General features: G+C 49.2%; 1 protein-coding gene across 4 annotated transcripts; it reads right to left on the reverse strand.

Moving 5' to 3' along the window:
• Positions 1–144: 144 nt before the first annotated feature.
• On the reverse strand, positions 145–27,388 carry MOV10 (Mov10 RNA helicase). Of its 4 annotated transcripts, none has more exons than XM_061410741.1 (21): positions 27,285–27,388; positions 26,964–27,165; positions 10,812–10,985; positions 10,264–10,499; positions 9,817–10,075; positions 8,361–8,495; positions 7,581–7,749; positions 6,479–6,633; positions 6,038–6,214; positions 5,782–5,929; positions 4,935–5,093; positions 4,580–4,683; positions 4,310–4,407; positions 4,001–4,217; positions 2,762–2,879; positions 2,360–2,551; positions 2,068–2,142; positions 1,081–1,206; positions 908–996; positions 412–533; positions 145–322 (listed from the first exon to the last, which is right to left on the reverse strand). In XM_061410741.1, the coding sequence occupies exons 2-21, from the start codon at positions 27,098–27,100 to the stop codon at positions 231–233; spliced, it is 2,982 nt and encodes a 993-aa protein (XP_061266725.1). In that variant the 5' UTR covers positions 27,101–27,165; positions 27,285–27,388; the 3' UTR covers positions 145–230. The 4 variants fall into 4 exon arrangements, with proteins under 4 accessions (XP_061266725.1, XP_061266717.1, XP_061266720.1 ...); XM_061410733.1 differs by having other exon boundaries at positions 10,782–10,985; XM_061410736.1 differs by lacking the exon at positions 27,285–27,388 and having other exon boundaries at positions 26,964–27,278.
• Between the last annotated feature and the right edge of the window lie 476 nt (positions 27,389–27,864).

The raw sequence follows: 27,864 nt of genomic DNA on the forward strand, positions 1-27,864 counted from the left end.
CACCTCCCACTGGCTTTCCTCCCCTGGAAGGGGGGTGGGGTGGGTTTGGCCTTGGGCAGGGTGTGACAGTTCCACCTTCCCCTCTGGGGTCATCTTGGGAGTTTAGAAAGCTGGGGCCTGGCTGAGGAGACAAGAGACTTTGGCAAAGAATAACATTTTTTTTTTTTTCAGTGGTACTTCCTCCCCCTTCCCCCAATTGTTAGCAGCCTACAGGGTCAGGTGGGCGGTCCTCAGAGCTCATTCCTCCACTCCGGCTCCACTTGCAGGGACAGGCCCTCTTCACCCTCCCGCTCCTGGGGGAGGTAGTCGTGACTTTTGAGTCCTAGAAAGAGAGGGGGTGAGCTTTGTCTTAGTCACTTACCTCCTCCCTCAGCACTGCCCCCCTTCTGGCCCACCCTGGCCCAGCCATACCTGAGGTAGAGGGGCTGAGTTTGCTCAGACCTTGGAGTAAGTTCTGCCCCTGCTGCAGGTCCAGTTTGGCAGGGAAGGGGCACCCAGTATACCCCCCGTTTTCTTTACAGAACTCCAGGAATCTGTGGGGTACAGGAGCATTCATACACAGCTGCACAGGGCTGGCCGAGTGCCTGCAGAGGCTGGATGCCCAGCCTGGGTCCTGCATACCGGCCTATGCCTGGGGGCAAGTTGCTTAACCTTGGCAAATGGAGATGTTAAGATAAAACAGAAGGAAGATTACCTGAGCCCCAAGGGTGCTTCATAAAACTACAGCTCTCCTAGGCTAGGGGGTGGGTTACTGACTCAGTGGACAGGAGTTTGAGCAGACTGGGAAATAGTGAAGGACAGGGAAGCCTGGTGTGCTGCTGTCCAGGGGGTCTCAAAGAGTCGGACACAACTTAGTGACTGAATAAGGCTTGTAGCCATCAAAAGGGACGGAGGGTGGGATGCTCACACTTTCCAGTCGGGGTCGTGGCCCAGCAGGAGCGGGTTGCCCACCACGATGAGCAAAGCCTTGGCCCGGGTCACTGCCACATTGAACCTCTGGTGAGAAGAGGTGGTGGGGGGTCACAGCAGGGAAGGGCACCCTGGAAGGAGGAGTGCCCACCAGCCCACCAGCCCTCCAACCTTGGGGTTCTTGAGGAAACCCAGGTTAAAGTCCAGATCCAGCTGCACAAAGCTCTGGCTGCTCCGAACGGTGGAGATGAGGATGACGCTGCGTTCCTGGCCTTGAAACTCTTCCACAGAGCCCACCTAGAGGGGAGGGAAGCAGGGCCGGAGGCACTCAGCAGGGGACCCAGGAACCAGCCCCGCCTACCAGAGCCTGAGGACAGTGGAGGCAGCCAGGAAAGAGGACAGGACTACACTACGCTAGCTGAAACCTGAAAAGTGAATCCAGTTAAAGTGGTGGGAACTGGAAAGGCTTCTAAGCAAAGAAAACAGGATTCCAAAGAATACTAACTCGGCAGAGTTTTTCAGACTTTCCTGAAGATAATCACTCAGTACTTGTTTAAGTAACTCTAGGCCCTAACCCAGACCACCTGAATCAGAATTTCCACCGGAGAGGCCTCTAACTCCTAAAGTACCCATTTTCAACCCTGGCTGCGCAGATCGCAGATCACCTGAGGAGCCATAAAAGAACAGCTGCCCTGGCTCTGCCCCCAGATAGCTGTGTTAATTGGTTGGGTGGAACCCTGGCCCTGGCAGCACTAAAAGCTCTCCAGGTGATTCTTATCTGAGAAAGAGTGGAGCTAGCTGTCAACTGACTCAGGGTGGGAGAGGTGAGTGGGGACATCATCACAGGACAGGTCGGGCTGGCTTGGGAGACTGGACTTTATCCTTAGGGTAGAGACTTTAAATCAGCCTGATCCTAAGAATCCTTCGGGGTAATTGCTAAACGCACAGGCTTCCTGGCCCCAGCCCAGACCTACAACTTGGGATCTCCAGCAGTGAGAAGCCAGGGGAAAGCCCAAGTCCGTCTCAGGCAGCGAGGGTGGGGCAGGGGCTGGGGCTGTCCCAGGAACAGTAGGGCAGGGACCCAAGGAGGTGTCTGGAAGTGGGGGAGCGAGGGAAACAGAAGTCAGGGAGGGAGTGTAAAACAGTGGTGAGGGTCACCTTCAAGTCCTTGATGTCGTCTAGTCCCCGAAGCTGCTTGTCAAGTTTGGTGATGCAATAACGGATTTTTTCCACCTGGAAGATGGGGACAGGTGCCTTTCTCTCCTGCCATTACCCCAGCACAAGAGGGAGCCAGGCAGGAGGCCAGGGAGCTGGGGGGCAAAGAGGAGGTACAACTGACCTCTGAGCTCTTCTGAGATATGGGGCCGGCAGAGAGGCCTGAGCTGGAGCCTCTGCCTAGCGGTCTGGCTAGGTATGGGAATGTTCCCTTGATGGGAACTGAGGGCCTGACCTGCTTCCGGTATGGGGAGATGACGCCCACACTTCGGGGGCTCAGACGGGCTTTGCCCTTCTTGGAGGAGGGGGCCAGGAGCTGCTTCAGGTAGGAAGTCACTGTGGCAGCCTCTTCTGGGTTGAAGAAGGACGGGCTGTTGCCCTCACGCTCATCCTTGCCCATTACACCGTGAAAGATGATGGGAAAGTCCTAGACAAAGGGTTAGGGGAAACGTTCAGTTGGACCTCCCAGATTCCCTTCCCTTCCACCCCCAAACCCTTCCAGGGAATGGGGGATCCCAGGTAACTAAGGGCAGGGCTTGTGGCTTCCACTCAGAGACTCCTGCTACCCAGACCCTCAGTAAGAGGGAGCTGGGGTACAGGTGGGGGGAGCCTGAGCCCCAGCCCTTCTCAGCCTCACCTGTCGAGGCAGACCCTCCCAGCGGCAGAAGCGCTCTCGGTCAACGACATCCGCACAGGCCTGCAGCTCCCCATCATAATACAGCCGGTTAGGAACGTCCAGGATGGTGGGGTGAGACCTAGGAGGAGGAGGAGGAGGAAGGAAGAGCAAGACCAGACAGGGGCAGGCTCCCCTCCACCCACTCAGACACTATCCTGTCCTGCCCACTGCATAGTAGACTCATTCAGTTACAGCTTTTGCAACTGGGCACTAGGAGACCTGGGTTCAATTCCTGGGTCGGGAAGATACCGTGGAGCATGAAAGGGCAACCCACTCCAGTATTCTTGCCTGGGGAATCCCACGGAGAGTGGAGCCTGGTGGGCTACAGCTCATGGGGTCACAAAGAGTCGGACATGACTGAGCGACTAACACATACACACTTAACCACAGAAAGCAGAACCAAATGTGGCTCCAGAAAGCATCCAATCCACAGATTTCAAATTTAAAAGAAAACACCAAGAAATTAGGGACCCATTCTCAAGTCTCAACTTTGCCAAGGAAGGATAATACAAAAACATGTATCACTGACTATCACCATTACTGGATGAGATAATGTGTTTAAATAAAAAAATATGGAGGAGGAAATGGCAACCCACTCCAGTATTCTTGCTTGGAAAAGTCCATGGACAGAGAAGCCTGGCGGGCTGCAGTCCATGGGGTTACATGACTGAGCATGTGTGCATGAGGGCAGAGGGAGATGGGTTGGTAGCAATAAACTGGTAGAACTAAAAAAAAAAAAATTCCCAATATACAAGCAGTACTAACACAATAGCTAACATTTATTTGCATTCTTAGTGGACTCATCTAAGGAACTAAAGATTCTTAGTGGACTCACCTAGGAACCCAACTGAGCATTTCAGATGCAAAACTCACTGACTAAAGGAAGTATACAGCTCTTTAACTTGAATAATCATTAATTGTCTGTATTATTCTCATTTATCCTTGGATTGCCTAGAAACTTCACCTGGGACCTGCCTCAGACATATTCCAGTGTCTGGGAACCACTGACCATGCCCTGATATACAAATAGGCAAACTGCTCTAGAGTGAGGGCACTTGCTAAGTCACACTATCTACAAACAGCAGTGACGGGACCGCAGAGGAGACCTTCCAGTTTACAGTCTTTCTGCACTGTATAGTCTCTGAGCAACAGGACTGTGGGATGGAGGCTACAGCTGGGCCGGTGGAGGGTGTGGGGTACCTGTAGTTGCGCAGTAGCTTGGTTATGAACTGGGGATTATAGCCATCCGGGCCCTTCTTGTATAGGGCGTTGAAGGTGAGCAGCCGCTCCAGCAGTGAGTACCCCAGCCCATGCTTCTGGGTCAGCGGGCAACGCAGCACAGGCCCCAGCTGCCGAGGGTCTCCTGCCAGCACCAGCTGCCCTCCTGGGTTGTCTGCTTCTTTGACTTCCATCAACCCTGGAAAGTGGGGAGTGATGGGGAGAAAGGTATGTGGTGGGACCTCTCTGACAACATGTGGGGCATACTTGCAGCCCCCTCAAACCCCTCACCTGCTATGGCCACCAGGCTCTCTGGCTCCATGGCATGGCCAGCCTCGTCGATGAAGATGTGTGTGAAGTGATCGATGGGAAACTGGGCTGAGACCAACCTGGGAGGTGTCAGGCCAGGCAGGGGTCACACCCAGACTGTCAAACCTGAATGCTCACCTAGGCCGGCCCTCCCCCCAACTCCCCAGGAACCATCCTTCCGCATTTCCCCAGCCTGCCACCTCTTTACTAACACAATATTAAGAGATGTACACACACACACACACTTCCCACCTGCTGGCAGTGATGAGCGTGGTAATTAAGACGCGATATTCCTGCAGCTTCTTCTTGGAAGGAAATACAAAATCCCCCTTCTTTGCATCCCAGTTACAACAGGGCTGAGAGTTGGGCAGGGAAAGGAGTCAGCTTGGCTTCACTGCCAATTTCACCCTCACTCTGGCTCCGGGGCCCCCAGGCAATTTTATTTACTTTCTCTCACTTTACACACAACTAAAGCCCAGAGAGGGCACCTGACCCACCCAAGGTCACACAGTGAGTATCTCAGAATGAGGGTCTTCTAGTTTCCTGACCCTAGTGTTTACCCAGAGCAGCACCCACTGTCCCTCAGCCGCTTGCCTTCCCTAGGTACCTTGATGTCCTCAGGGACCAGGTGGATATCCCTGCTGGGGGCCAGGAGGCGGTAGATGGAGCTGGGTAAGTGGACCCGGAGGCGCTGACAGAGGAGGTCAGCCCCTGAGTTGGATGGAGCGCAGGCCAGGATGTGGGCTTTGGGCAAGTGCTTCACCACCTGGGGTGGGGATAAACACACTGTGGGAAGCAGCTTCTGGTCTCCGGGTGGAGGGGTGGTGCAGAGAAGTGTGGTTGTGACTCAGGCTGGCACAGTGTGGCATCTCTCTCCCATTGCTAGGGGAGGGAGTGACTAAAAAGGCAAGTTCTGATCCCCAGCCCACTGCAGTCCAAACAGGACTTTATGCTAGAAAACTGCTGCAGTAAATATAAAAGGCTACCATGACTGGTGCTGAAGCTCCAACACTTTGGCCACCTGAGGCGAAGAGCTGACTCATTGGAAAAGACCCTGATGCTGGGAAAGACAGAAGGCAGGAGAAGGGGACGACAGAGGATGAGATGCTTGGATGGCATCACTGACCAATGGACACAAATTTGAGCAAGCTCTGGAAGATGGTTAAGGACAGGGAAGCTTGGCGTGCTTCAGTCCATGGGGTCACAGAGTCCTACACGACTGAGCGACTGAACACAACAACCATGTCAGACATGAACTGCAACGTGGAGTCGTGCAATACTCAACGTGCACACAGTGCTCAAAGCCACACTGGCCCTTGGTGCCAGCTGGTGGGTGGGTGCCAGGGGCGTGCGTTTGGGGAGCTGGAAGGAAGTGGAACCTGGGGACAGCTGCTTGGTTCCAGGGGGACTCAGAGTGTAGGCCATAGACTATAGGCTACAGGCTCAGGCCCCACCTGCTTGATGGCTTCCACTAGGGTGACAGTCTTGCCTGTCCCCGGAGGCCCAAAGATGATGTAGGGGGCGGGGCGGGTCGTGCCCATAACGATGTGCTTCATGGCCTGCAGCTGCTCCGGGTTTGACTCCAGACTCCGGTCGTACAGCCTGGCAGAGTGCCACAAACACGATGTTGTCGAGTCCCAGAAGCCTCCCTGACCGCATCCCCTACACCCAGACTTCAAGTAGCCCTGGATCCCCTGCCCACAGTCTCACTTGAGCTTCACATCCGAGGGCAGCAGTGGGACTCCACGAGAGGCCACAGGGAAGAGCATGGGCTCCAGTGGCCAGCGCCCCGTCAGCTCCAGGGCACGGTGCTGCACCCGCAGGGGCTGGCGGTTGAAAGTGAAGTTCACCTTGAAAGTCAGCCCATCCACAAAGCGGCTCAGGAGGCTTTGGGAAGGGAGAGAGGGGGAAGCATTCCAGTAAGGAGGGGTGGGCAATAAAAGGCCAGGACTCTTTCCATCTACCCCAACCCCACTCACTTTCCCAGACCTGTAAGCAATCCTCTAGGAGAGGAAGCTGCTGAGGTACCTAAGGGTCCCCTGCTGCCTGCTCTGTCCCTGGGGTCCCACTCACTCTCGGGAGAAACACCCTCCTCCCTTGGCCTTTGGGCCATCTGTAGATGTTCCTACAGCTCAGGGTTCCAACACCTACCTGGTGGAAAAACTCAGCTTGACCCGGTCCAATTCCACCTTGTGCACAAAGCCCTTGTAGGTGACGGGGTCCTCGTGATGTGTCTCGGAGGACAAAAGGGCAAATAGGTGGTCCCCCCGCAGCACTGAGGGGCGGCTCTCGGCCACCCCAGGAACCTAGGAAGCAAAGCACCAGCAAGGTTCTAGCCCGAGACGACCAGGGGAGGGCCCACTAAGACCCCCTCCTGAAACACAAGGTCTGATGAGCCACCTCTACCCTGGGGCTCAGGGAGCTTTGCTTCTTTCCTCTTCCACCAGACAGGGCAAGAGTCAGGGGAGATGGGGAAGGGACAAGTTTGCCCAAGCTGCTCAGAGATGCTGAGTCCAGGAGTCCTGGCAACCCTCCAGGGCACGATTTCAAGACCCCGGGGTCAGGTTCCCAGTAAGTCCAGCTGCCCTCTTGGCCAGTTCAGTTTCTACTCTGCCTTTAAAATCTTGTTCAAAACTCAGTTTCTGCAGGAAAATTTCCCTGATCATCCTCACTTGCTGTCTCTTCTCACTTGGTGCCTTTCTCAGCAAATGGGTGCAGGAATCCGTCCTCATGTGCAATTCTGGACTTATGTATACACATTCAACATCTAAGAGCTGGCGAGGTCTCTAAGAATTATCTTCCAGACTTCCCTGGTGGTCTAGTGGTTAAGAATCCACTTTCCAATGCAGGGGACTTGGGTTCGATCCCCAGTGGGGGGAACGAGGATCCCACATGCTGCAGGGCAACTAAGCCTGCATGCTGCAATGAAGATCCAGTGCAGCCAAAAAACCCCAAACAGATAAACAAAAAAGAACACGAATCATCTAGTTCAGCTCCATGCTTTTCAGGTGAGCGAACTAAGGCCCAGAGATAACGAGAGACTTGCCCAAGGTCACAGAGCAAAGTCTGGGCTAAAACCCCTGTGTTCTCTATTACCCTGCTCTGACGCCTCTTTTGGGGGGCCCAGATCCCTACTCTGCTCCTTGCTGAGCCCTCTGGGACAGGAACAGCATCATTATCCTTTTGTTCTGCCCACAGTCTGTGGGTTGGCTAACTTGAGTCCATTCTCCCTACTACCAATCCAAGCCCTGACCTCCAACGTGAGCAGACGGGGGTTCCGATCTATGGGGTCCCAGGTCATGGGCACCGACTCCAGGTCATAGTGCCGGATGTCGTGCTCCATCTGCAGCTCCTCCAAGTGCAGCAGCAGCCGGAGCTTCACCTCGTAGTTCCTCCACTTCAGGGTTGTCTGAAGCTGGGCCCTGGCAGTGACGGGTGGGGAGGTGGGAGGGGAAGGATAGGAACAGGATGGGTCAGGCAAACCCTATGTCCCGGAGCACCTCTCCCTCTGCAGCCCTGAGACTATGAAAACGTCAGGAATCAGGGAAGACTAGAAGAGCAGAGAAGCAGATGGGGGTCAGAGGCCTCTAAGAAGGGAGTCCCTGCCCGCCAACCTCAGACCTGCATTGTGGATCCTGGAGCTGGAAACACCCTCTCTCAAAGATCCTCCCATGACTTACACCCTCACTTTATTCAAAGTCACTCTCCGCTCAAATATCACCTCCTCGAAGAGGCCAGGACTAGCTGTCCTCTGCAAAACAGCACAGCCCATCCTTTACCCTGCTTTAACTTTAGTTAGTTCTTCATAGTACTCGTCACTACATAAGATAAGATGAGAAATGCAACTACAATGTCAGGGCCATCATGTGAGTGATTCACCTTGAATGCAGCCTGGCACATGGTGTGTTGGCCAGTCAGGGGATGAATGAACTGAGCATGGAAGGCTGAGGACAGAGGCATGGGGCAGAAGCAAGAAGTGAGCAGAGAAGAAACATATAAAGCAGTGTGAAGGGTGCAGAAGGATGGTACTTACTTGATCTCAGCAATCTCCTTCGGGGCAGTGAAAATACTTGTTCCCCGAAGAAGGACGGGGAGCAGCTGTCTGAGGCGGGGGGGTGGATAGTATGTTCCCAGTGGCAAACTGAACTCCAGGTCATAGTTCTTAGCACTGCAGGAGGGGAACAAGAAAAGCCATTACAAACACAGAGACCCTTCGCCTTCAGAGACTCTGAGAAGGCCCTTCCCTGGGGGAGGCACAAAGCCCTGCTTCAATACTATTGTTGAAAGGGGTCAGTAGCCTTTGCCCTAGAAGAGAGGACTCACTGTCTCATAAGGCTGCTCATGCCAAGGCTGGACCATTTTCATTTTTAGAAAGCATGATACTTGAAAGCATTAAAAATAATAATAATAATAATATATGGAATTCCCTGGCAGTCCAGTGGTTAGGACCCCACACTTCCATGGCAGAGGGGGGTCTGTCTTTGATCCCTGGTTGGGGAACTAGGATCCCACAAGCTGTGAGGTTATCTATATACATATATAAATAATACATGTTCATTAGAGAAAAAAAATCAGAAAAGAGGTAATTAACAAATAAATGGGTAAATAAACAACATGCTCACCATCCAGGGATAACCACTGTTAACTTTTTGATATGCAGCCTTCCAGACATTTTTCTTTGTCAATATGTATTATACAAATATATTTTAAATTAATTAGCCAATTAATTAATTAACTTCTTGGCTGTGCTGCATGGTTTGTGGGATCTCAGTTCCCTATGAGGGATAGAACTTGTGCCCCCTGCAGTGAAAGCTTGAAGTTCTAACCACTGGACCCGCAGGGAATTCCCCTATACATGTATTTTTAGCAGAAAGAGCACAGTGGTCTCACAGTTTGCTTTTATAGCTCAGTATTTTGTGAACGCCTGGACATATTAAAAAGAGATGTCTACACATATGATTCCATTCATATGACATGTCCAGAAGAGGGAAATCTATAGAAAGTACATGAGTGGTTGGTGAGGGCTAGGAGGCGAGGGGGCAGAGGGGCCAGGGGGGCAAAACGGGTGATAACTAAAGGGTATGGGCTCCTTTTGGGGGTGATGAAGTGTTCCAAAATGGATTGTGATGATGGTAGGGCCTAACTGTGAATGTGCTAAAGAAACCACAGATTGTACACTTTAAAGGAATGAATTGTATAGTATGCAAGCTGTTTCAATAAAGCTGTTATGATGGGGAGGGGGAGAGGGAGAGGGAGAGGGAGAGAGAGAGAAACATGACCACCCCAGCTGCCTGATAATCCTTCATACAGTCAAAAATACTTGAAACTTTTCCACACTGTCCTCATATCTGCTTTTCTTCTTAGACAGAAAAGGTCTCTGAGGTCTGGAGGAGTGAAGAACTCACCGTTAGGAAAGGGGCCCACATGGTGATGTGGGGAGGGACCCCCCCCCCCCCACCAGCCTGGACTGGGCTGGACGGAGGACTTACCGGTCGGGTCTCTCTCCTTCCTCTATCCGCCTGGTCACCACAGGGTTTCGAGAGACCTGGGTCCGCTTGAAGGGAGTCGTGGGTTTCAGCTGTGCTGCCAGGGGACTGTGGGCCACAGCGGCTAAGAAGCGGGCGATGTAGAAAGTGCCAGCTCCTTCTGAGCCCGGCTCTCCAGGGCCCAGCAGCTCCCAGAGCACTGTGGCTGGGAAGTAGCCCACAAAGCTGGTCTTACAGTGAACATGGAGCTCATAGCATTCACCTAGGAGAAGGCAGCTGAGTGAGTCGGGTTGGGGAGGGATCTGCCCAGGAGCATCCCAACCCTGACATCCCCCAGATAGCCCCTACCCCAAGGCAAGCCCCACCAGCCTGCAACAGCACATTCCTGAAGCAACAGACCCTCCTAGGGCAGGCCTCTGGCCACCAGAGGCTCTTTGAGAACCCACTCACCTGGGCCCAGGAGGCAGGGCAGCTCCCGGTCTCCATTGCAGAAGGAAAACTGGGGGGTCCGGCAGAATGGGAAGAGGTGGGTGAGGGTGACAGGCTGGGTTCCTCCATTCCGAAGCCTGAGGGTCAGCACCTCCTTGCGGTTCAAATCCAGGCGGATAAGGAGCTGTCCATCTCGGGCTTCATGGGGCCCCTGGACCTCCACATTCACCCCATGTTTCCCATGCATATACTCAGCCCTGGGGAGAGCGGGAGTCAAGGGCGGGCAGGACTGGGGCAGGAGCAGACAGGACTGGGGGTTGCCCTCGGGAAAGTCATAGAATGGGGAGGATGGCCAAGTGCCAGCTATGCTCAGGAAACCCACCTCCCAACTCAGGCCAATTAGCTCCTTCCCTGCCCTCCCCTCAGTTCTTGCAGGAGGGAGCCCCTACCCCACCCCCGCCAAGCCGAGGCAAGCCCCAGTCACACGGTTTCCCACACGCCCAGGCCCCTCTTGCACACCCCGTCACACACAAGCACACCTGTCATGAAAGATAGTGGCTAGCAGTGACCTGTGGTGTTTGCTCATTTCCAACCCCGGCTTCATTCTCCTCTTTTCTGGGAACCACACGTCGGCCCAGCGGTCGAGCCCGAAGAACCTGACTCGGGTCTTGGTGACGTAGGCCAGATTGGCAATCTTCATTCCATACAGCATGGAGGAGAAGCCAGGGGCAGGGGTCCCAAAGCTGCCGGGAGCAGAGGAGACTGGGGAGTGAGGGCCAGGGGGCGGCAAGCTGGGGAGGGCGTCTGAGAGCCACTCTGTGCGGGACAGGATGGGGCTGGGGACAGAGACTCAGGCCGGGACGGCAGGACTTCTTAATGTTTTCAGGGAAGGCAAGGGGACCCTCCCCAAGACTAAATATGATTGTTTTAAATAAGCAGCAGGTGGTGGACGTTGCACTTCTGAGGAGAAAAGTCCAATGGTGGGCTGTTGAGATGGAGGACTAAGGGAAGAGAGAGTAAAAAATGAAGACCTGGGGCAGGGTGGGGGCAATTTGGGACAGAAAAGATATAAACACTGAAGCAGAAAGAGTTAAGGCAGAGGGGGAAGCCGAAGAAGCTGATTGGTAGGGTGGTGGTGGGGAGTGGATCCCAGGTCCAGCCCGCTGGTGAGGAGTGAGGGGGCAGAGAGTGCAGGTGTCCAGGGTGTGTGGGCAAGGTGGCTGATCAGACAGCAGTGTCCCCCCGAAGTCAGAGGGTGCAGGTAGAACCCAAGCAGGAAGGGAAAGGATCCTCTCCAGAGATCAAATAGCTTGTTTGGGCCTAGAGAAGGTGAAGACAGGGAAAAGTGGTCAGAAGGACAATAATCCCAAGGTTCAGTGCCTGGAATTCAGTTTAGTCAACTTGACAAACACTTACAGAGACCTGTTATGTGCCAGACACTGTGCTAGATGCTGGGGGTTCAAAGAGGCCTTGAGGAGCACGGAGGGAACACATTAATTCCAGCCCCTGCCTGGAGCTCAGAGGGGAGGAGCTCAGACTTGGCGGCTTCCCCAGGAAACAGCGTCAGAACTGAGTCCTGAAGGATGAATGGGTGTCATTCAAGCGCAGGACGGAGCACAGAGTGTGAACCGAAGTGTGGGGGCGCGAGTGGGGGGAGCTGGGGGGACCACCCACTCTGACACTAGCTGGGTCACCTTGGGTCATTGTACCTCGCAGAGCCTCACTTTGCTCCTCTATAAAATGGGGTAACAGCAGACTTGTCTCCCGGGGTGGTTGCGTGGATCACAGGAGACACAGACACTGTGGTGTCCACTTAACCCAGTGCTTGGCACATAAGATCTCAGTAAGGTGCACTATGATTAGTATCACATCCAGTCTGGTTGTACTAGAGTGAAGAGTGCAAGGAGGGATTGGCAGGAGGCAGCAGAGGTGGGCAGGGACCAGGTCTCGCATAGTTTTGCACGCCAAGCCATGAAGCCTGCACCTGACCCTGAAGGCCAGCAGCTCTCCTCCTTTACTGGCACTTAAGGGCCAGAGGACAACCCCACATGTGACACGTCATAGACACATTCACGCTCTGGACAGCTGACCACCCTCCCTCCATGCTTTGAGGGGAATGAAAGCAAATCCTAGTTCCTAGGAACCATGGCCATCTCTGTTGAACTATTAAGGCTCAACCAGCATGGTCACTCACCAGCATTAAATAAGATCAGTTAAGGTTAAGGACATTTTCCTGGTGCCCCCTGCCTATAACTCTGCCCCTCTCCCTCCCCCCATGCAAGTGAGTGACACCATTCAGAAAACTTTGAATTGGCTCTCATTTGTCTTAAAAAGATAGTAAATCATGTGAAAACACAATAGAAAATGCTCAAGAAATGTTAGCTACTATTATTAGTATCCTATTAGTAGTAATAGTAGTACTAGTAGCAGCAGTAGTAGTTAAGAGTAGTAACTTACTTCCAGCCTGCACCAGAGGCTACACTGTGGTTACACAACCACCCCATGTTGGTGGGTTTTAAGCAGGGGAGTGGCAAGATCATATTTGCATTTCAGATCACCCAGGCATCAGGAATGGAGGATGGATTTGCTGGAGGCAAGACTGTAGGCAGGGAGACCAGTTAGAAGAAGGCCATTGCAACTGTCCAATTCAAAGTTGACAAGGGTCTGAACAAGGCAGTGGTCAGGATGGAAGAGGAGACAGATCTGATATTTAGAATAAAAAATTAGCAGATTTTGGTTTCGGACAGGAGAGCAAATGTAGGCTGGGAAGAGGGAGGAGTCAAGGACAATACCAAAAGCAGTGGCTTGGCTTCAGGGACTATTCCTGAGATAGGAGGGAGACACAGGAGGAGGAAGAGGCTGGAGGGACATATGGATCTGGACATGGTCAGTCTGAGATCCCCATGGTCCACAGGCAGCTAGCTCCATGAATCAAAAGCTAAGAACTCAGGCCAAAGTCAAAGCAGACCCTAAAAATAGGGAGACGTCAATAGTATTTACAACTATGGAAGTGTTCAGGATCTTCTCAGGGAGTGAGTCGTCTGAGAACCACTGAGGTCAGCACAACCCAGGGAGGGATAGAAAACAGAGCAGGAAGCTCCTGGAGAGGGAAGAGAATCAGGAGGAAGGCTCACAATCAGGTATCGGGCTCAACTGCTGCTGAGGGGCTGAGGCAAAGGGATTGAAATCAACCCTGGTAACTTTCATCAGGGCCCCTTGGTCAGTGAGTCACTAAGTTCCATGAATCGGCACACACTCAAATGCCACAGATGCCAGACTCCACAGGTATCTTTGATACCTGCAGCCATCTCAGGTCCTACTTTTGAGTCATTAGTATAAGAAGGATTACCCATATCCTTTTTACGTGAATATTCTATAATCTACTGCTCTAACCAGGGGCTTCCCTGGTGGCTCAGTGGTAAAGAAACCAGCGGCAATGCAGGAAACACGGGTTTGATCCCTGGGTTGGAGAGATCCCCTGAATGAAACGGCAACCCCCTCCAGTATTCTTGCCTGGAAAATCCTGTGGACAGAGGAGTCTGGTGGGTCACAGTCCATGGGGTCACAGAAGAGTCAGATGCGACTAAGGGACTAAACAAGTCTAAACAAACAAAAGCTCATGTGCCCTGAAACACCCTGGAGCTCTCCGCTTAGTGGTAGAGAAAAGACAGGACCCTGAGGGGACTGAGCAAACCCAGGAGCACAAATCCTGTCTAAAAAGAGGAAACGCTACTTATCTCTAGAAAGAGGTTACCAGGCCCAAGATGGCCAGATCTGGCTTTTAGAAGCCCAAAAGTACAATTTTAAGGTGAAAGCTTCCATCTTTGGAAGCTTCTGCATTGACACATGAGCAGGAGGAACTCTGCAAGCTTTGCAGCTTCTGTGATAGGTGCTATGCCTGTGTGCTAAGTCACTTTAGATGTCGGACTCTTTGCAACCCCACGGACTGTAGCCTGCCAGGCTCCTCTCTCCAAGGGATCCTCCAGGCAAGAATACTGGAGTGGGTTGCCATGCCCTCCTCTAGGAGAAAGGTACTACCACCTAAGTATTAATAGCTTTCAAATTATTCTTCATGTCTATTACCACTATCCAAGTTCACTTGGTTTAACGTGACATCCATAAAAATTAAAAAAAAAAAAAAATTTTTAAATCACAAACTTAGTACATATTGTTGAAAAAAAGCACCAATTCTTGCATTAAACATCTAGTCATTTGGATTTCAAGGGGAAAAAAGATGAACAATTCAATAGAATAACAGAATATTCAACTTAAAGAGCAAACTCCGACGACTCAGGGGTAAGAAAAGATTCTCCAAAAATAGAGAAATGCAAATTAAAGTAAAAATGAAGTACCATTTTGTTTCCATGAGACTGACAAAAAAGAAAACAGTCACAACATGTATTACTATGTGGGAAAGAAAACTCTCATACATTGCTGGTAGAAAGTGGAACTATTACAACCATTTGGAAAACATCCAGCAACATCTCCTAACATTTGATATGGAGGTATCCTTTAACTCATGGGAATGTATCCATGGAAAAGAAACATACCAACATATAAGAACATATGTGCAAGGAGGCCTATTGTAAAGTCCTTCACATTGGCCAAGAATTGAAAACAAATGTCCATCCATAGGGAGATAGCTGAATAAGCTATAAACACTCGTACTACAGAATATCAGACAGCTATTTAAAAGAATGCATCACATCCATTTGAAAGACTAAATGTAAAAGGTTGTCAACACCAAATGTTGACAAGGATACAAAAACACCAGAATGCTCGTGCATTGTTGGATGGACTATAAAATGGTACAATCACTTTAGAAAAAGGTTTGATGGTTTCTTGTAAAGCCAAACATAATACTCTGATTTTTTAATAAAAATATTATTATATTGTTCATGAAATAAAAATTCATAAAAAATGTAACATGACTATAACATATCGTGTAGACCTACCACTGGTATTTATCCAATAAAGACTTGCCGGGAGAATGGGTGAAAAAAGTATCAAGCAATTCCAGACTGTTATTTTATAGACGAAACAGGTTAACAATGCAAACACTGAACCTCTGGCTGCCAGCAATGCTGTGTGATGGCCTGGAACATCAAGTGTCAGGTTATATGTATTGTCCAAACTTGTACAGTCCAACAGCAGGCAACGTCACACCAGAGGACCAGTTTAAAAAAGACTTTGTGGCCAACTACCAAAACAGAGGTTAAGCAATCTGCCCAAGATCACAGTCTCCAGTACATGTATGTAGATCAGGGTTTCAAGGTCATCGTTTTCAGTTTGGGGCTATTTTGAATAAAACCGCTATAAACACACACACACACACACATGCTTCCATGTTGGCTTAGCGGTAAAGAATATGCCACAATGTATGAGCTATGGGTTTAATCCCTGGATCAGCACAGCAACCCACTCCAGTATTCTTGCCTGGACAATCCCATGGACAAAGGAGCCTGGCAGGCTATACAGTCCATAGGGTCACCAAGAGTTAGACATGATGGAAGTGACTTAGCATGCATGTGTGCATATATACATATATTTTTTCCCCCCACCTTGGCCAAGCGAGCTGCATGTGGGATCTTAATTCCTGGACCAAGGATCTAACCCAAGCCCTTTCTTTGCATTGCAAGCGTGGAGTCTTAACCACTGGACTGCCAGGTAAGTCCCTGTGATTTATATTCATATAAGATATACTGTTGTTGTTGTTTAGTTGCTAAGTCCGACTCTTTGCAACCTCATGGACTGTAGCCTGCCAGACTCCTCTGTCCATGGGGATTCTCCAGGCAAGAATACTGGAGTGGGTTGCCGTGCTGACCCAGCCATTTCCTTCTCCAGGGGAACTTCCTGACCCATGGATTGAACTCAAGTCTCCTGTTTGGCAGGCTAATTCTTTACCACTGAGCCACCAGGAAAGCCCATAAGAAATATTGGTGGTAAAAGAATACCGAAAGAATTGGTAGTAAAATATTGGTGGTAAAAAGAAACCACTGATACACAGAACACGCGTGAATATCAAACACGTTATGCCGAACAAGAGATGCCTTACATAAGAGAGTACATACTACCTGATTCCATTAAATAAAGTTCTAGAATAGATAGTATCTCAAAAAAAAAAAAAAAAAAGAATCAGAGCAGTGGACACTGGGTGGGTAAAGGTGAGGACTAAATAGGACAGGAGATGAAGGAACTTTTTGGGGTGATGTTATGTTTTATATCTTGATAGGGTGTTGCACACAGGTATATGGATTCATTAAAACTCACAGAATGGGACACTTGAAATCTTGTCTATTTCACGGTAGGTAAATTTTACTTTAAAAAAAAAAAAAGAAGGTAAACATGTGAATTCCCTGGCTGTCCAGTGGTTAGGATTTTGCCTCCTTACTGCCTACGTACGGAGTGGGTTCAGTCCCTGATCTGGGCACTAAGATCCCACAAGCTGTGCAGAGTGGTCCAAAAAAAACCCCACTGTAAACAAATTTTTAACTCTTAGATCAATAGTTGTAATAACAACAATCACGCTGAAGTGTTCAGGGGTATTTGTAACTTATTATGAAATGCATCAAAAAAATTAAGATAGCTAGATGGGGACATCCCTGTTGGTTCAGTGGTTAAGACTCCACAATTTCACTGCAGGGGGCACTAATTCACCCCTGGTCAAGGGACTAAGATCCTCACATGCCCACATGGTGCAAGATAAATATAGCAAGACAGATGGATGGCAGGCATGTGTCAAATATTAATTAAGAAATCTAGATGAGTGGCCATTGCAATGCCCTGATCTGCAGGCCCGCAGAGCTGTGCTCAGAAGCTGACCTCGGACCCTACTGTCCCTGCATCTTGGCTGCCCTCACTCTGCCACCTGCCTTCGTGCTTGCTGCCTCTGCAAATGGATTACAAAGGCCAGAAGCTAGCCGAACAGATGTTCGAGGGAATTTTCTTTGTTTCCGCAATAGTTGGATTTATCTACGGGTACCTGGCTGAACAGTTAGGGCGGAATGTCTACATAGTTATGGCCGGATTTGCGGAAACTTCCTCCGTGGCCTATATATCGCCAGCACCCCATCAAGTGGATACCTGTTCAAGACTCAAGCATAGAAGAAACCAGGGGAAAGAAAAGAGGTGTGCTAAAAGTAATTGACTGGGATTTTCATGACTCAGTTTTTACTACTGCACCTGCTTTTGTTTTGTGTGACATGAGCTAAATTGTTTTTTGTGAGGAACATGCTCACCAGCCCAAACTCAAGAATGGACTTGGAGACATGAGGTATAGCGGAAAGCGAAGCTTTGTGGTCTTGCAAAATCAGGTGTCTGATGGGCAGGCACACCCACAGTCCTTACACAAAGCAAGTTATCCTAGCATGCAAGCCCCTCTCCCAGTTCCTCACTGGAGTACTATGCAGTGAACCATCTTCCTGGAAGTCGCCTAGGTTTGTTTTCCTCTTTATGGGCCGGCCCCTCCCTGACGTCTTGTTTCCTCCTTTCCTGTGCACCTCTTTCCGTTTTTTTTTTATGTTTTGAATTCACCAATAGGGTGAGCCTGTGTGAAACCCTTATGTTTTGAATTCACCAATAGAATGAACCCCGGGTGAAAAATCCTAGGCATCCCACCTTCCCTTTGTTTGCCAACTTTCCAGTTTTATATGGCTAATAGCTCCTTATGACCAACCTAGATAGCATATTCAAAAGCAGAGACATTACTTTGCCAACAAAGGTCCATCTAGTCAAGGCTATGGTTTTTCCTGTGGTCATGTATGGATGTGAGAGTTGGACTGTGAGGAAGGCTGAGCGCTGAAGAATGGATGCTTTTGAACTGTGGTGTTGGAGAAGACTCTTGAGAGTCCCTTGGACTGCAAGGAGATCCAACCAGTCCATTCTGAAGGAGATCAGCCCTGGGATTTCTTTGGAAGGAATGATGCTAAAGCTGAAACTCCAGTACTTTGGTCACCTCATGCAAAGAGTTAACTCACTGGAAAAGACTCTGATGCTGGGAGGGATTGGGGGCAGGAGGAGAAGGAGACAACAGAGGATGAGATGGCTGGATGGCATCACTGATTCGATGGACGTGAGTCTCAGTGAACTCTGGGAGTTGGTGATGGACAGGGAGGACTGGCGTGCTGCGATTCATGGGGTTGCAAAGAGTCGGACACGACTGAGCAACTTTTCTGATCTGAATAGCTCCTTATGGCTGTTACACCAGCAAGGTGTCACTGAAAGCTAGCTATTTTTGAAAATGGATCACTTTACATTTTTTAGTTCTTACCTTTTCCTATACAAAACATGAGCTAAAAAACACTTATGCTCAGCTGTGTATAGATATTGTTCTCCCTCTATTTCATTTCTCCATGTTTTAATTTATAAATAGTTTGGACCTTGTCTTCACAAACTTCCTCTGAAATGGTTCAGGTCTACAAAATGATGAAGGTTAAAGCTTCATAAATGATACTACAATTTAACTATCAAAGTTTTATAATTCATTATAAGTAGTTAGGCTGTTTTAATGTTTTCAATTAAAATTCAGTGCAATTCAAAAAAAGAAAAAAGAAAGAAATCCAGGTGAGGTGAAACAAAGTATGACCCTGTGGGGGCCCTCCAGGGCACAAAAGCCTATCTGTGTCCCTTGCTGCTGCTTTGTAGAAATAGACTTCATTCAGCCTCCTTGACCTTCCCAGCGTTCCAAGGGGCAGATTCAAACAGTTGTTAATCGGGGAACAGAGGGAAATACGGAAACAAGGTGGGGAAGGGGGATGTGGGGGGTTTGCAGTCTAGAAACAATAGTGCAGCCTTGGGGCAGGGTCCTATTTCCTCCTCAAGGAATACACATAACAATAGCTTTGCCTGCTAGGAACTAAGGCCACCACCCAGGTGGATGACAGTAATTTCAGGCAGAGCACAATATTCCTGGAGCACCACCCAGTTACCTCACCACCAACCAATCAGAAGAAAGTCACTCACCCTGCAGCCCTCATTCCAAATTTTGCCTATAACAATTTCTCCTAGAAAACCCTCAGGGAGCTGCCTAAATCACCTGTTTTCACTGCTTGGCCCTGTAATAACCCTTTCTCTGCTCCCGACTCTGACGGTTTGGTCTATTTGGCGTCATATATGTGTGGGGCACACCAATTTGTGTTCAGTAACAAGGGTATATGGTTGTTAAATGTCACATTATTTCAACTTTTCATTATGTTTGAAATTTGTCATAATTAGATGTTGAGGAAAAAACCCAATAATGCAATTAGAAGAATATACCAGACAATTAGGAGTCATTTCCGTGATGCATTGACAAGTAAGAAAATCAGGAGATGGAAAATGTGTATAACACGATCCTTTTAAAATAAAACAATAACAAAAATACCCTAATTGATATGAGATACCTTAGTGTGGAACAAAATGTGGCAATGTAGGTGGGATGCTGATATGAGAGGTACCTGCGTGCTGGTTTCAAAGTTGTGTCTGACTCTGAGACCCTATGGATTGCAGCATGCCGGGATCCCCTATCCTTCACTATCTCCTGGAGTTTGTTCAGATTCAGTTCCATTGAGTTGACGATGCTATCTAATCATCTCATCCTTTGCCACCCCCTTCTCCTTTTGCCTTCATTACCTGACAAAACATTAAGGGTTCCCACTCTTTCACTCTCAACTACCTGCTTAACTGTTTGACAGTAAAGAATCTGCTTGCAACGTGGGAGACCTTGCTTTGGTCCCTGGGTCGGGAAGATCTTCTGTAGAAGGGAATGGCTACCCACTCCAGTATTCTTGTCCAGAGAATTCATGGACAGAGGAGCCTGGTGAGCTACTGTCCATGGGGTGGCAAAGAGTCAGACATGATTGAGCGACTAACACTTTCACTTTAACTGTTTGATGTATACTTCTCCAGGCTCTTTTTCTTGCATTAAAAAATATATATATATTTTAAGTACACATATTTTTTTGTGTGCTACACATACTATTCTGCAACAGACTTCTTTCACCACCATGGACACCATGACAACATTTTACCAAGCCGCCTAGTTCTTTTGAATGGTGGCAGAGGATAGCACAGTATGAATGTATTGTGATGGGTTTAACTATTTGTTCAGCAATAGATAGCTAGGGTGCCAAAAATTTTTGGCTATTTCAAATGTTACAATAACCATCCCTCTGGGTCAAAGAAAATGAAGAAGCTTTACTTTGATGTGTGTGCACCCCTGCATTTAAACTGTGGTCAACCACTGGACCACCAGCAAAGTCCTTGAGATTTGTATTCACATAAGAAATACTGTTGATGTTGTTAGTCGCTTAGTTGTGTCCGATTCTTTGGGATCCCATGGACTGTAGCCTGCCAGGCTCCTCTGTCTATGGAATTTTCTAAGTCAGAATACTAGAGTGGATTGCCCTTTCCTCCTCCAGAGGATCTTTCAAGCCCAGGCATCATCAGAGTTGGGTCTCCTGTGGCTCCTGCATTGGCAAGCAGATTCTTTCCCACTGAGACGGCTGGGAAGTCCCCTTTACTTTGATAAGTTCTGCCAAATTGTCCTTTAAACAAGTTGTACAAACTTACATTCTCACTGAAAAGAATTCGAGAAAATCCCTTTCCTAGACCCTAACACCAGAAACCTTCAATCCTTTAAATTTTTGACAATCTGATAAGCAAATGAATAGTTCAGTTCAGTTGCTCAGTTGTGTCTGACTCTGCGACCCCATGAATTGTAGCATGCCAGGCCTCCCTGTCCATCACCAACTCCCCAAGCTTGCTCAAATGAATGGTACTTTGTTTACATTTTCATTTCCCTGATCACGACCATAATCAAGTATCTTTCCTTCTGTTTATTAGTCATTTATATTTCCTCTGTGAACTACTTGATGATCTCATCATCTTCCCAAGCCCTATGAACTGTTCCTCCTGCTTCTGACGCCACACCTCTCTAATGGTCCATCCCTTTAAGAGTCAGCAGGAAGTGAAAGTGAAAGTGTTAGTCACTCAGTCACGTCAGCTCCTTTGCAACTCCATGGACTGTAGCCCACTAGACTTCTCTGTCCATGCCATTTACTGAAGTGGGTTGCCATTCCCTTCTCCAGGGTATCTTCATGACCCAGGGATCAAGCCTGGGTCTCCTGCACTGCAAGCAGATTCTTTACCATCTGAGCCACCAGAGAAGCTCTATAGAGTCCACAGGAGTTATCAGCAAACACAAATCAGATCATTTCCCCCAACTTGACTCCACAGACTACAGGACTAAATCTAACCCTTTAATATGGCTCTCCTGAATGCTCCACCATTAAAAACGATACATCAACAGAAACAGAAAACATTTATTAAGCACTTACTACCTGCTGTTCTAAGAAAATCCTTGCATTATCTCATTTACTCCTCACAACAACCCTTTGAGGCAGCAACTATTATCATTCCATTTTAGGGAAGAAACTGAAGGACAGGTTCCCACCCCACACCCATTCTAAATGGCAGCTCAGCCACCCCAGCTATTGTACCACCGCACTCCCCTCCAGACTTTTCTGCCACAGTTGGATATCCTGGGTGTGTATCGCCCTGCCCCTGGTCTCTGTTGTTTGTTAGGTGGGAGATGACTAATTTTTTAGACCTGGTTCAGGAAAGCCTACTAGCCTGAGGAATGGTATTTCAAAACACAATATCAGATTGTTACTGGCAGAATAGCCATTCCTCAGTTCTTGTCCTCTTGAGGCAAAGAATTCAACTGAGAGACAAAGCAGTTTCAAGCAGCAGGAGTTTTTAGGTGAAGCGAAAGTATACTCTTGAGAAGGGAGGAGAGTCGGCTATCTGGGAACCAGAAGCAGCCCCGCAGTGAGGGCAAGGTAGGTTTTAACAGAAGGGTGGAAAGTCCTTCCTGGTGTCCTGAGGTACCTGACTGACAAATTGATCGACAGCTTTAGGTTATTTAACTTTTCTCATGTGCAGGTGTTTACCCATAAGCACCCAGGCAAAACCTATGGGGGCAAGGGGGAGGTACAAAAAATTGCAATGCTGATTTATTATAAAGATAGCATAATGAGCCTCGGGTTACTCTGAGTCACCTCTTAGGTCTCGGTGTACCTGAGCCAACTGGTGATGGTGGTTTGAAAAGCCCTACTGTGTTCCTGACATCTTGCTTGGTCCTGAAACTGGCTGGAAACTTAGCAGTTCCTAACGAAAAAAGGGAGGATGTCTGGGTGTGTTCTGGTCACCAGTGTCCAGGTGTGGGGGGAGGGGGAAAGATGGCCCTATCCAGAATGGGGCAGGACCTGCTCTTGTCTGACTAGCTACCTAAGAAGTGATCTTAATGGGACTTCTAGTTCTATGTTTTACAAACTGGATTGCAGCTCTCAATGGGTAAAGACCAGACCAGGGCTTTTGTACAACTGAAGTAAACTAGAATAAAAAATATCAGAAGTTAGGGAATGAGGCCAAGCTTTGTTTTAAGGACACATACTGTTCTGTGAAAGCTGTGTATACCAGACCCTATATTAAAAAGCAGAGACATTACTGTGCCAACAAAGGTCCATCTAGTCAAAGCTATGGTTTTGCCAGTAGTCATGTATGGATGTGAGAGTTGGACTATAAAAGCTGAGCGCCGAAGAATTAATGCTTTTGAACTGTGGTGTTGGAGAAGACTCTAGAGAGTCCCTTGGACAGCAAGGAGGTCCAACCAGTCAATCTTAAAGGAAATCAGTCCTGAATATTCATTGGAAGGACTGATGCTGAAGCTCCAATACTTTGGCCACCAGATGTGAAGAGCTGACTCACTGGGAAAGACCCTGATGCTGGGAAAGATTGAAAGCAGGAGGAGAAGGGGATGACAAAGGATGAGGTGGTTGGATGGCATCACCGACTCAATGGACATGAGTTTGAACAAACTCTGGGAGATAGTGAACGACAGGGAAGCCTGGCGTGCTGCAGTCCATGGGGTTGCAAAGAGTTGGACATGACCAAGCGACTGAACTTACTAACTGACTGAAAGTAAAATGTAAACTTTCACTGTGGATAGAGGTCCAGAATGATCTTTCTAAAAACACTGATTCTCTCAGTGTCCTACTTTGCAACTTTTTGTGCTTTCCTATTTCTGTTAAGATTAAAAACAAAAACCCCACATCACCTCCCCATGGCCTACAATGGCCCACCCAATCCAGCCCCGGCCTCCCTCTGACCTCATGTCACCTGCTCACAGGAGTTCACCTCCAGCCTTGGAGGTGCTACTTCCTCTGCCTGAACTGCCCTCCCCTTGTCTTACATCTGCTAATTCCATTTATCATTCGAGATTCTGCTCAAACATCACTTTCTCCAGGAACTTCTGGTTCCTAGACTCGGTCAGGTCTCCAAGTCATAGTCTTGGGTATCCTGGGCTTTTTCTCACAAGCACTTATCAGAACAGTAGTTAAATAAGTTTTTTTTTTTTTTTAAGTATTTGTCTTTAATTGCCTCCTTCTTCCTAGTTAAGTTCCTTCTGTGTATCTACAGCAATTCACAGTTTTGTTTTGCTCATAGACGGCATTCAGCCAATATTTGTTAAATAAAAGAATGAGCCTCTTGCCCAAGGCAGGAATGATCTCCTCTCAGAAACTTTCTCATGATGCCAGTGCTTATTCCATAACGGACTCCTAACCAGCAATGTTAATGATAGCTGCCACTTCCAAAGCCCATGCACTCTGTTACCAGGGGAAATGCCTTACCTATGATATTTTATTTTGGCCTCACACAACTGAGAGAAAGGCAGTATTTTACACACTTAACAGTTAGGGAAATTTAGATACGTGGTTAAAATCAAATGCAACTAGTAAGTGGCAGAGTCAGAATTTGAACTCCAGCTATGGAAACATGATCCTAGCTCCTGAAGCTCAGAATGTCATGTTTATCTACACATCTGCCACTCCCTACTAGCCTACACTCTTTAGAGGCAGGAAGCAGGGCACAGGCAAATGGTAGAGCCCCCATTAAATATATTTGCCAAATGAATAACAAGAGGTGGGAAAAGTTAATAAGAGTTGAGAGCAGGGTACTTCATAAAACTATAAAATAACCGATTAATAGCTGGAAGGGACCTATTCTTCTCAGTGGGGGAAGCGCTCAAAACTCCTGATACAGGGTAACTTGCTATAGCCCCCCTACAACCTCTTCCCTTGTAGATCAACTCTACTTACTAATTCTTTTAGATTCTGGGAAGCATTTATTGAGCATCTAATACATACAAGGCTCCACGCTGGAGACTGAGGGAAGGCTCCAACATGATGAAAGGCCTGTCCCCGTGTTCAGAGGCTCTACAGTCTGGTGGAGAGACGTGCTCTAACACAAGGTAGGGTGTCACCCAGCTATAATCAGGCTTCGAAGGAGGAGCAATGAGAGCCCAGAGAAGAAGCAATGAATTTCCGTGAGGTCACAGCATAAGAAAGTTCTCTCTAATCAGAACAGAAATCTCTTCCACTTGGTGTATTTTTTTTTTCTTTCCGCCTATGTCACTTAATTCACTCAGTTTGCGGCATCTCACTTAACCAATCAGGGACTGAAACCGAGCAAGTACAGTGAATGCCCGGAATCTAACCATTAGGTCACCAAGGAATTCCCCGAGGGGCCATGTTGAGTGAACCCAGTTCTGCCTTCTGAAATGACACCAAAGTATAATCCTTTCCCCTCAGGACAGTCTTTAAAATATTCACCAATAACTACCTTGTCCTCTCCACTTTTTCTCTTTCCAAGGCCAACATTTCTCCATTTCTTTGATTGGGTTTCACAAAAAGAATGAATCAACATAGAAGCCTTTCCTCCTTCTCCAAGTACTACAATGCTATCTAGCCTTCAAAGCAAAGGACAAGGTCAATGCCATCCTCTCTATCAAATTCCCTAATAACTACAGGGGAGTTGTATCTTACTTGCCTAAAAACAAGTACATACTAAAAAAAATTACTTTTGAAATCCCTTAGATTCACTCATAATGTATGGTATATGTGGTTTCCTATACGCCTGTTTGTGGCTATCTGACAAAGCCTCTCCTTGAAGAAACTTCAGTCAGGCCCCTCTCAACCCTCTTCTGCCTTAGGCTTCAACTTTGCCCCACCCTCAAACCCTTAACGCTGTCTCCGAGTGATTCTTCATTCAAGAACCCCTCACTCCGGTGTTGGCTATAAATCCCAGCTGTCTTTGCTGTTTTGAGATTGAGAAAGAGCTCCTCCCATGGCAGTGAGAGAGTGAGTGAAGTGAGTGAAGTCGCTCAGTCCTGCCGACTCTTTGCGACCCCGTAGACTGTAGCCCGTACCTACTGCAATAGTCTCGAACAGCCTTCCTCACCATTTAAACAAGCATCAGAATGATAGTCTCTTTAACAGAGCCAAAAGAAGTAGTCGACTTTTGTTCAGTCGCGTTGTACCTATTTTTGTGGACACAGGTGAATTCATGGATGTGCAGTGTTGATGATGTGACTCAATGGTAATTGTTCTCTTTATTTTTCCTCCAGCATTTTTCTTATTATCGGTATTATAGTCCTCATGCTATGTTACTATTTATTGCAGCATACTGTATGTATATCACAGCCTCTCCTGCTCCACTGGCATTATGTATTTTCCCATCAGTATATTCCCCACAGTGCCCAGCACAGTGTGGGGACATAAAACAGGTCAGCGTCTTTGCTCCTTCAGGTGCTACTCAAACCCATTAAATGTCCCTCTTAAAACGTGACAGTCATTACTGAAAACAATATTCCAGAAATGATCCGGTAAACCTGGAAAATCACTTACCTCCTGCCCCCCGCCCTAAACCACACTTTTATAAAACACAGTCTAACACTTCTTTGGCTCTTATAAGCAGCCATACCCGCCTTTTGGTCTACTGAAACCAAGATCTTTTTTCAAGAGGTCTGTTAGTAAGCCTAAATTCCCACCACCCAGTATTTATTTAAGTCTTTACATTTATCCCTGTTAAATTATTTCTTGGTCTTTGGCCCAAGACCCCAAGACTGCAGCCTGTTGATAGAGGTGTTTTTGAAGCACAATTCCGTGGTTTGACAGGGAGAAGTCTCTTTGCTTTTCACTTGAATGGGAACAGGAAAGGAGGACCAAACAGCGTTTAGCCACAGGATGAGAAGGGGCCTCGAGGAGACCGGCCCCCGCGCGGGTCTCCATGGAGAAGCCACAGGTGCTAATGGAGGTTTGGTACGTACGCAGTTGGTGCCCTTTCCTTCTTCCCCGAGCTCCCTGAGACTCTCGCTCCTACACTGGGTCTCTTCAGCTCTCTGGGACAGTGAACCCCCGAGGAAGCAGCCCCTCAATGAAGGGGCGGAGGTCCCCGCTAAGCTCGCGCCAGGGCGGGCAGCCCTCAGCAGGAAGCTCGTTCCCCGCTCTTCTGCAAAGCCTGGGCTCCCTTCCCCCACGCCGAGCGCTTACCACCCTCAGCCCCCAACCCCCGGGGGCGGCGCGTGGACGCAGCACCCGGCTCCCCCAGACATGTCCAGCGCCGCCGCCGGGGGAGCAGGCTGTGGGGGAGGTTCTCCGCCCGGACTCGGCGCAGGGGCCCGGCAGGGGCAGAGCTCGGGTGGGATGCTGGCGGCGCTGGCGGCGCGGGCGGGGCGTGGGCACCGCGCAGGAGGGGGCGCTGCGCGGCCCCGGGACCCGCCGGAGCCACTGGGGGAGCTGCCGTTCTCCCGCGCCCCTGGGCGGGAAGAGTGGCCCCGCCGCGGGGGTAGCGGCGGTAAGCTGGGCCCGCGTTTCGGGGCCGGGGAGTGGGCCGGCCCGTACCTGGTCTTGAAGTCCTGGTTATAAATGGTCCTCAGCCGCTCGCGATCTGTCTCCCTGTCCTGTCCCCGATCGACCAGGAAATTCTCGAATCTCTGGCCCGTCTCCCGGAGCTGCCGGCAGCTGAACTTACTGGGCATCGCGGCGGCGACTGCGGCCCAGGCAGGAGGGTTCGTAGAAATGAAACTGAAACTCGCCGCCGCGGCTGGAAGTTGGCGGTCTTAGGGTGAGGGTGCTGGAGGGGAGAAAGCCCCAACTCCGACCCCAGATCCGGCAGGATCCCTTCTCCCCCCACCAGGTTTCCCTCTACGGTTCTTTTCCTACCTGAGCCTTCCCTTCGGTCTCTTCGTCCTATCCCCTCCCCCTCTTCCCATTAACTCTTTGCTAAGGAGTCTGACCCCTCCCTCAGGGCCCTCCCCTTACCCCAAGCTCCCTCCCCTGGCTTTCAGCCAGAATCTGAACGTGGCTATCGCCTGGGGCCCCCTGAACAGTCCGGGAGGACTTCATAGCCTCAGTTTGGACAACTCCCACGCCCATCTCCCAGGGCTTCGCGACTTATTGAAAAGCAGGGGAGCAAAGGGCAGGGACTGGGACCTGGGTCGGCTGCAGCTGGACTGGGGCAGCTCATCCAACACCTCCCCCAGACAGCCTGGGACATAGGCAAGTACGGAAGCAATAGGCACGCCCCCCTCCCCCATTTTCCCTTCTCCGGCTCGCAGACGCTGGGAGGAATGCGTAAGAGCCAAGAAGTTTGGGGGAAGACCGAGTGTCTCTGATAAAGGTGTGTACCCGTGGGAGGGAGGAACAAGGAGCTTTGCCGGGACGAACAGTTCATTACTTTTTCTGTCACAAAGGCTTCGTTATGTGGAAAGGCTGGCGATCCCTAGCCTTAAGCCACATATTT

Source organism: Bos javanicus, chromosome 3 (assembly GCF_032452875.1).
Source record: "Bos javanicus breed banteng chromosome 3, ARS-OSU_banteng_1.0, whole genome shotgun sequence".
In the NCBI taxonomy this organism is placed as follows: domain Eukaryota; kingdom Metazoa; phylum Chordata; class Mammalia; order Artiodactyla; family Bovidae; genus Bos; species Bos javanicus.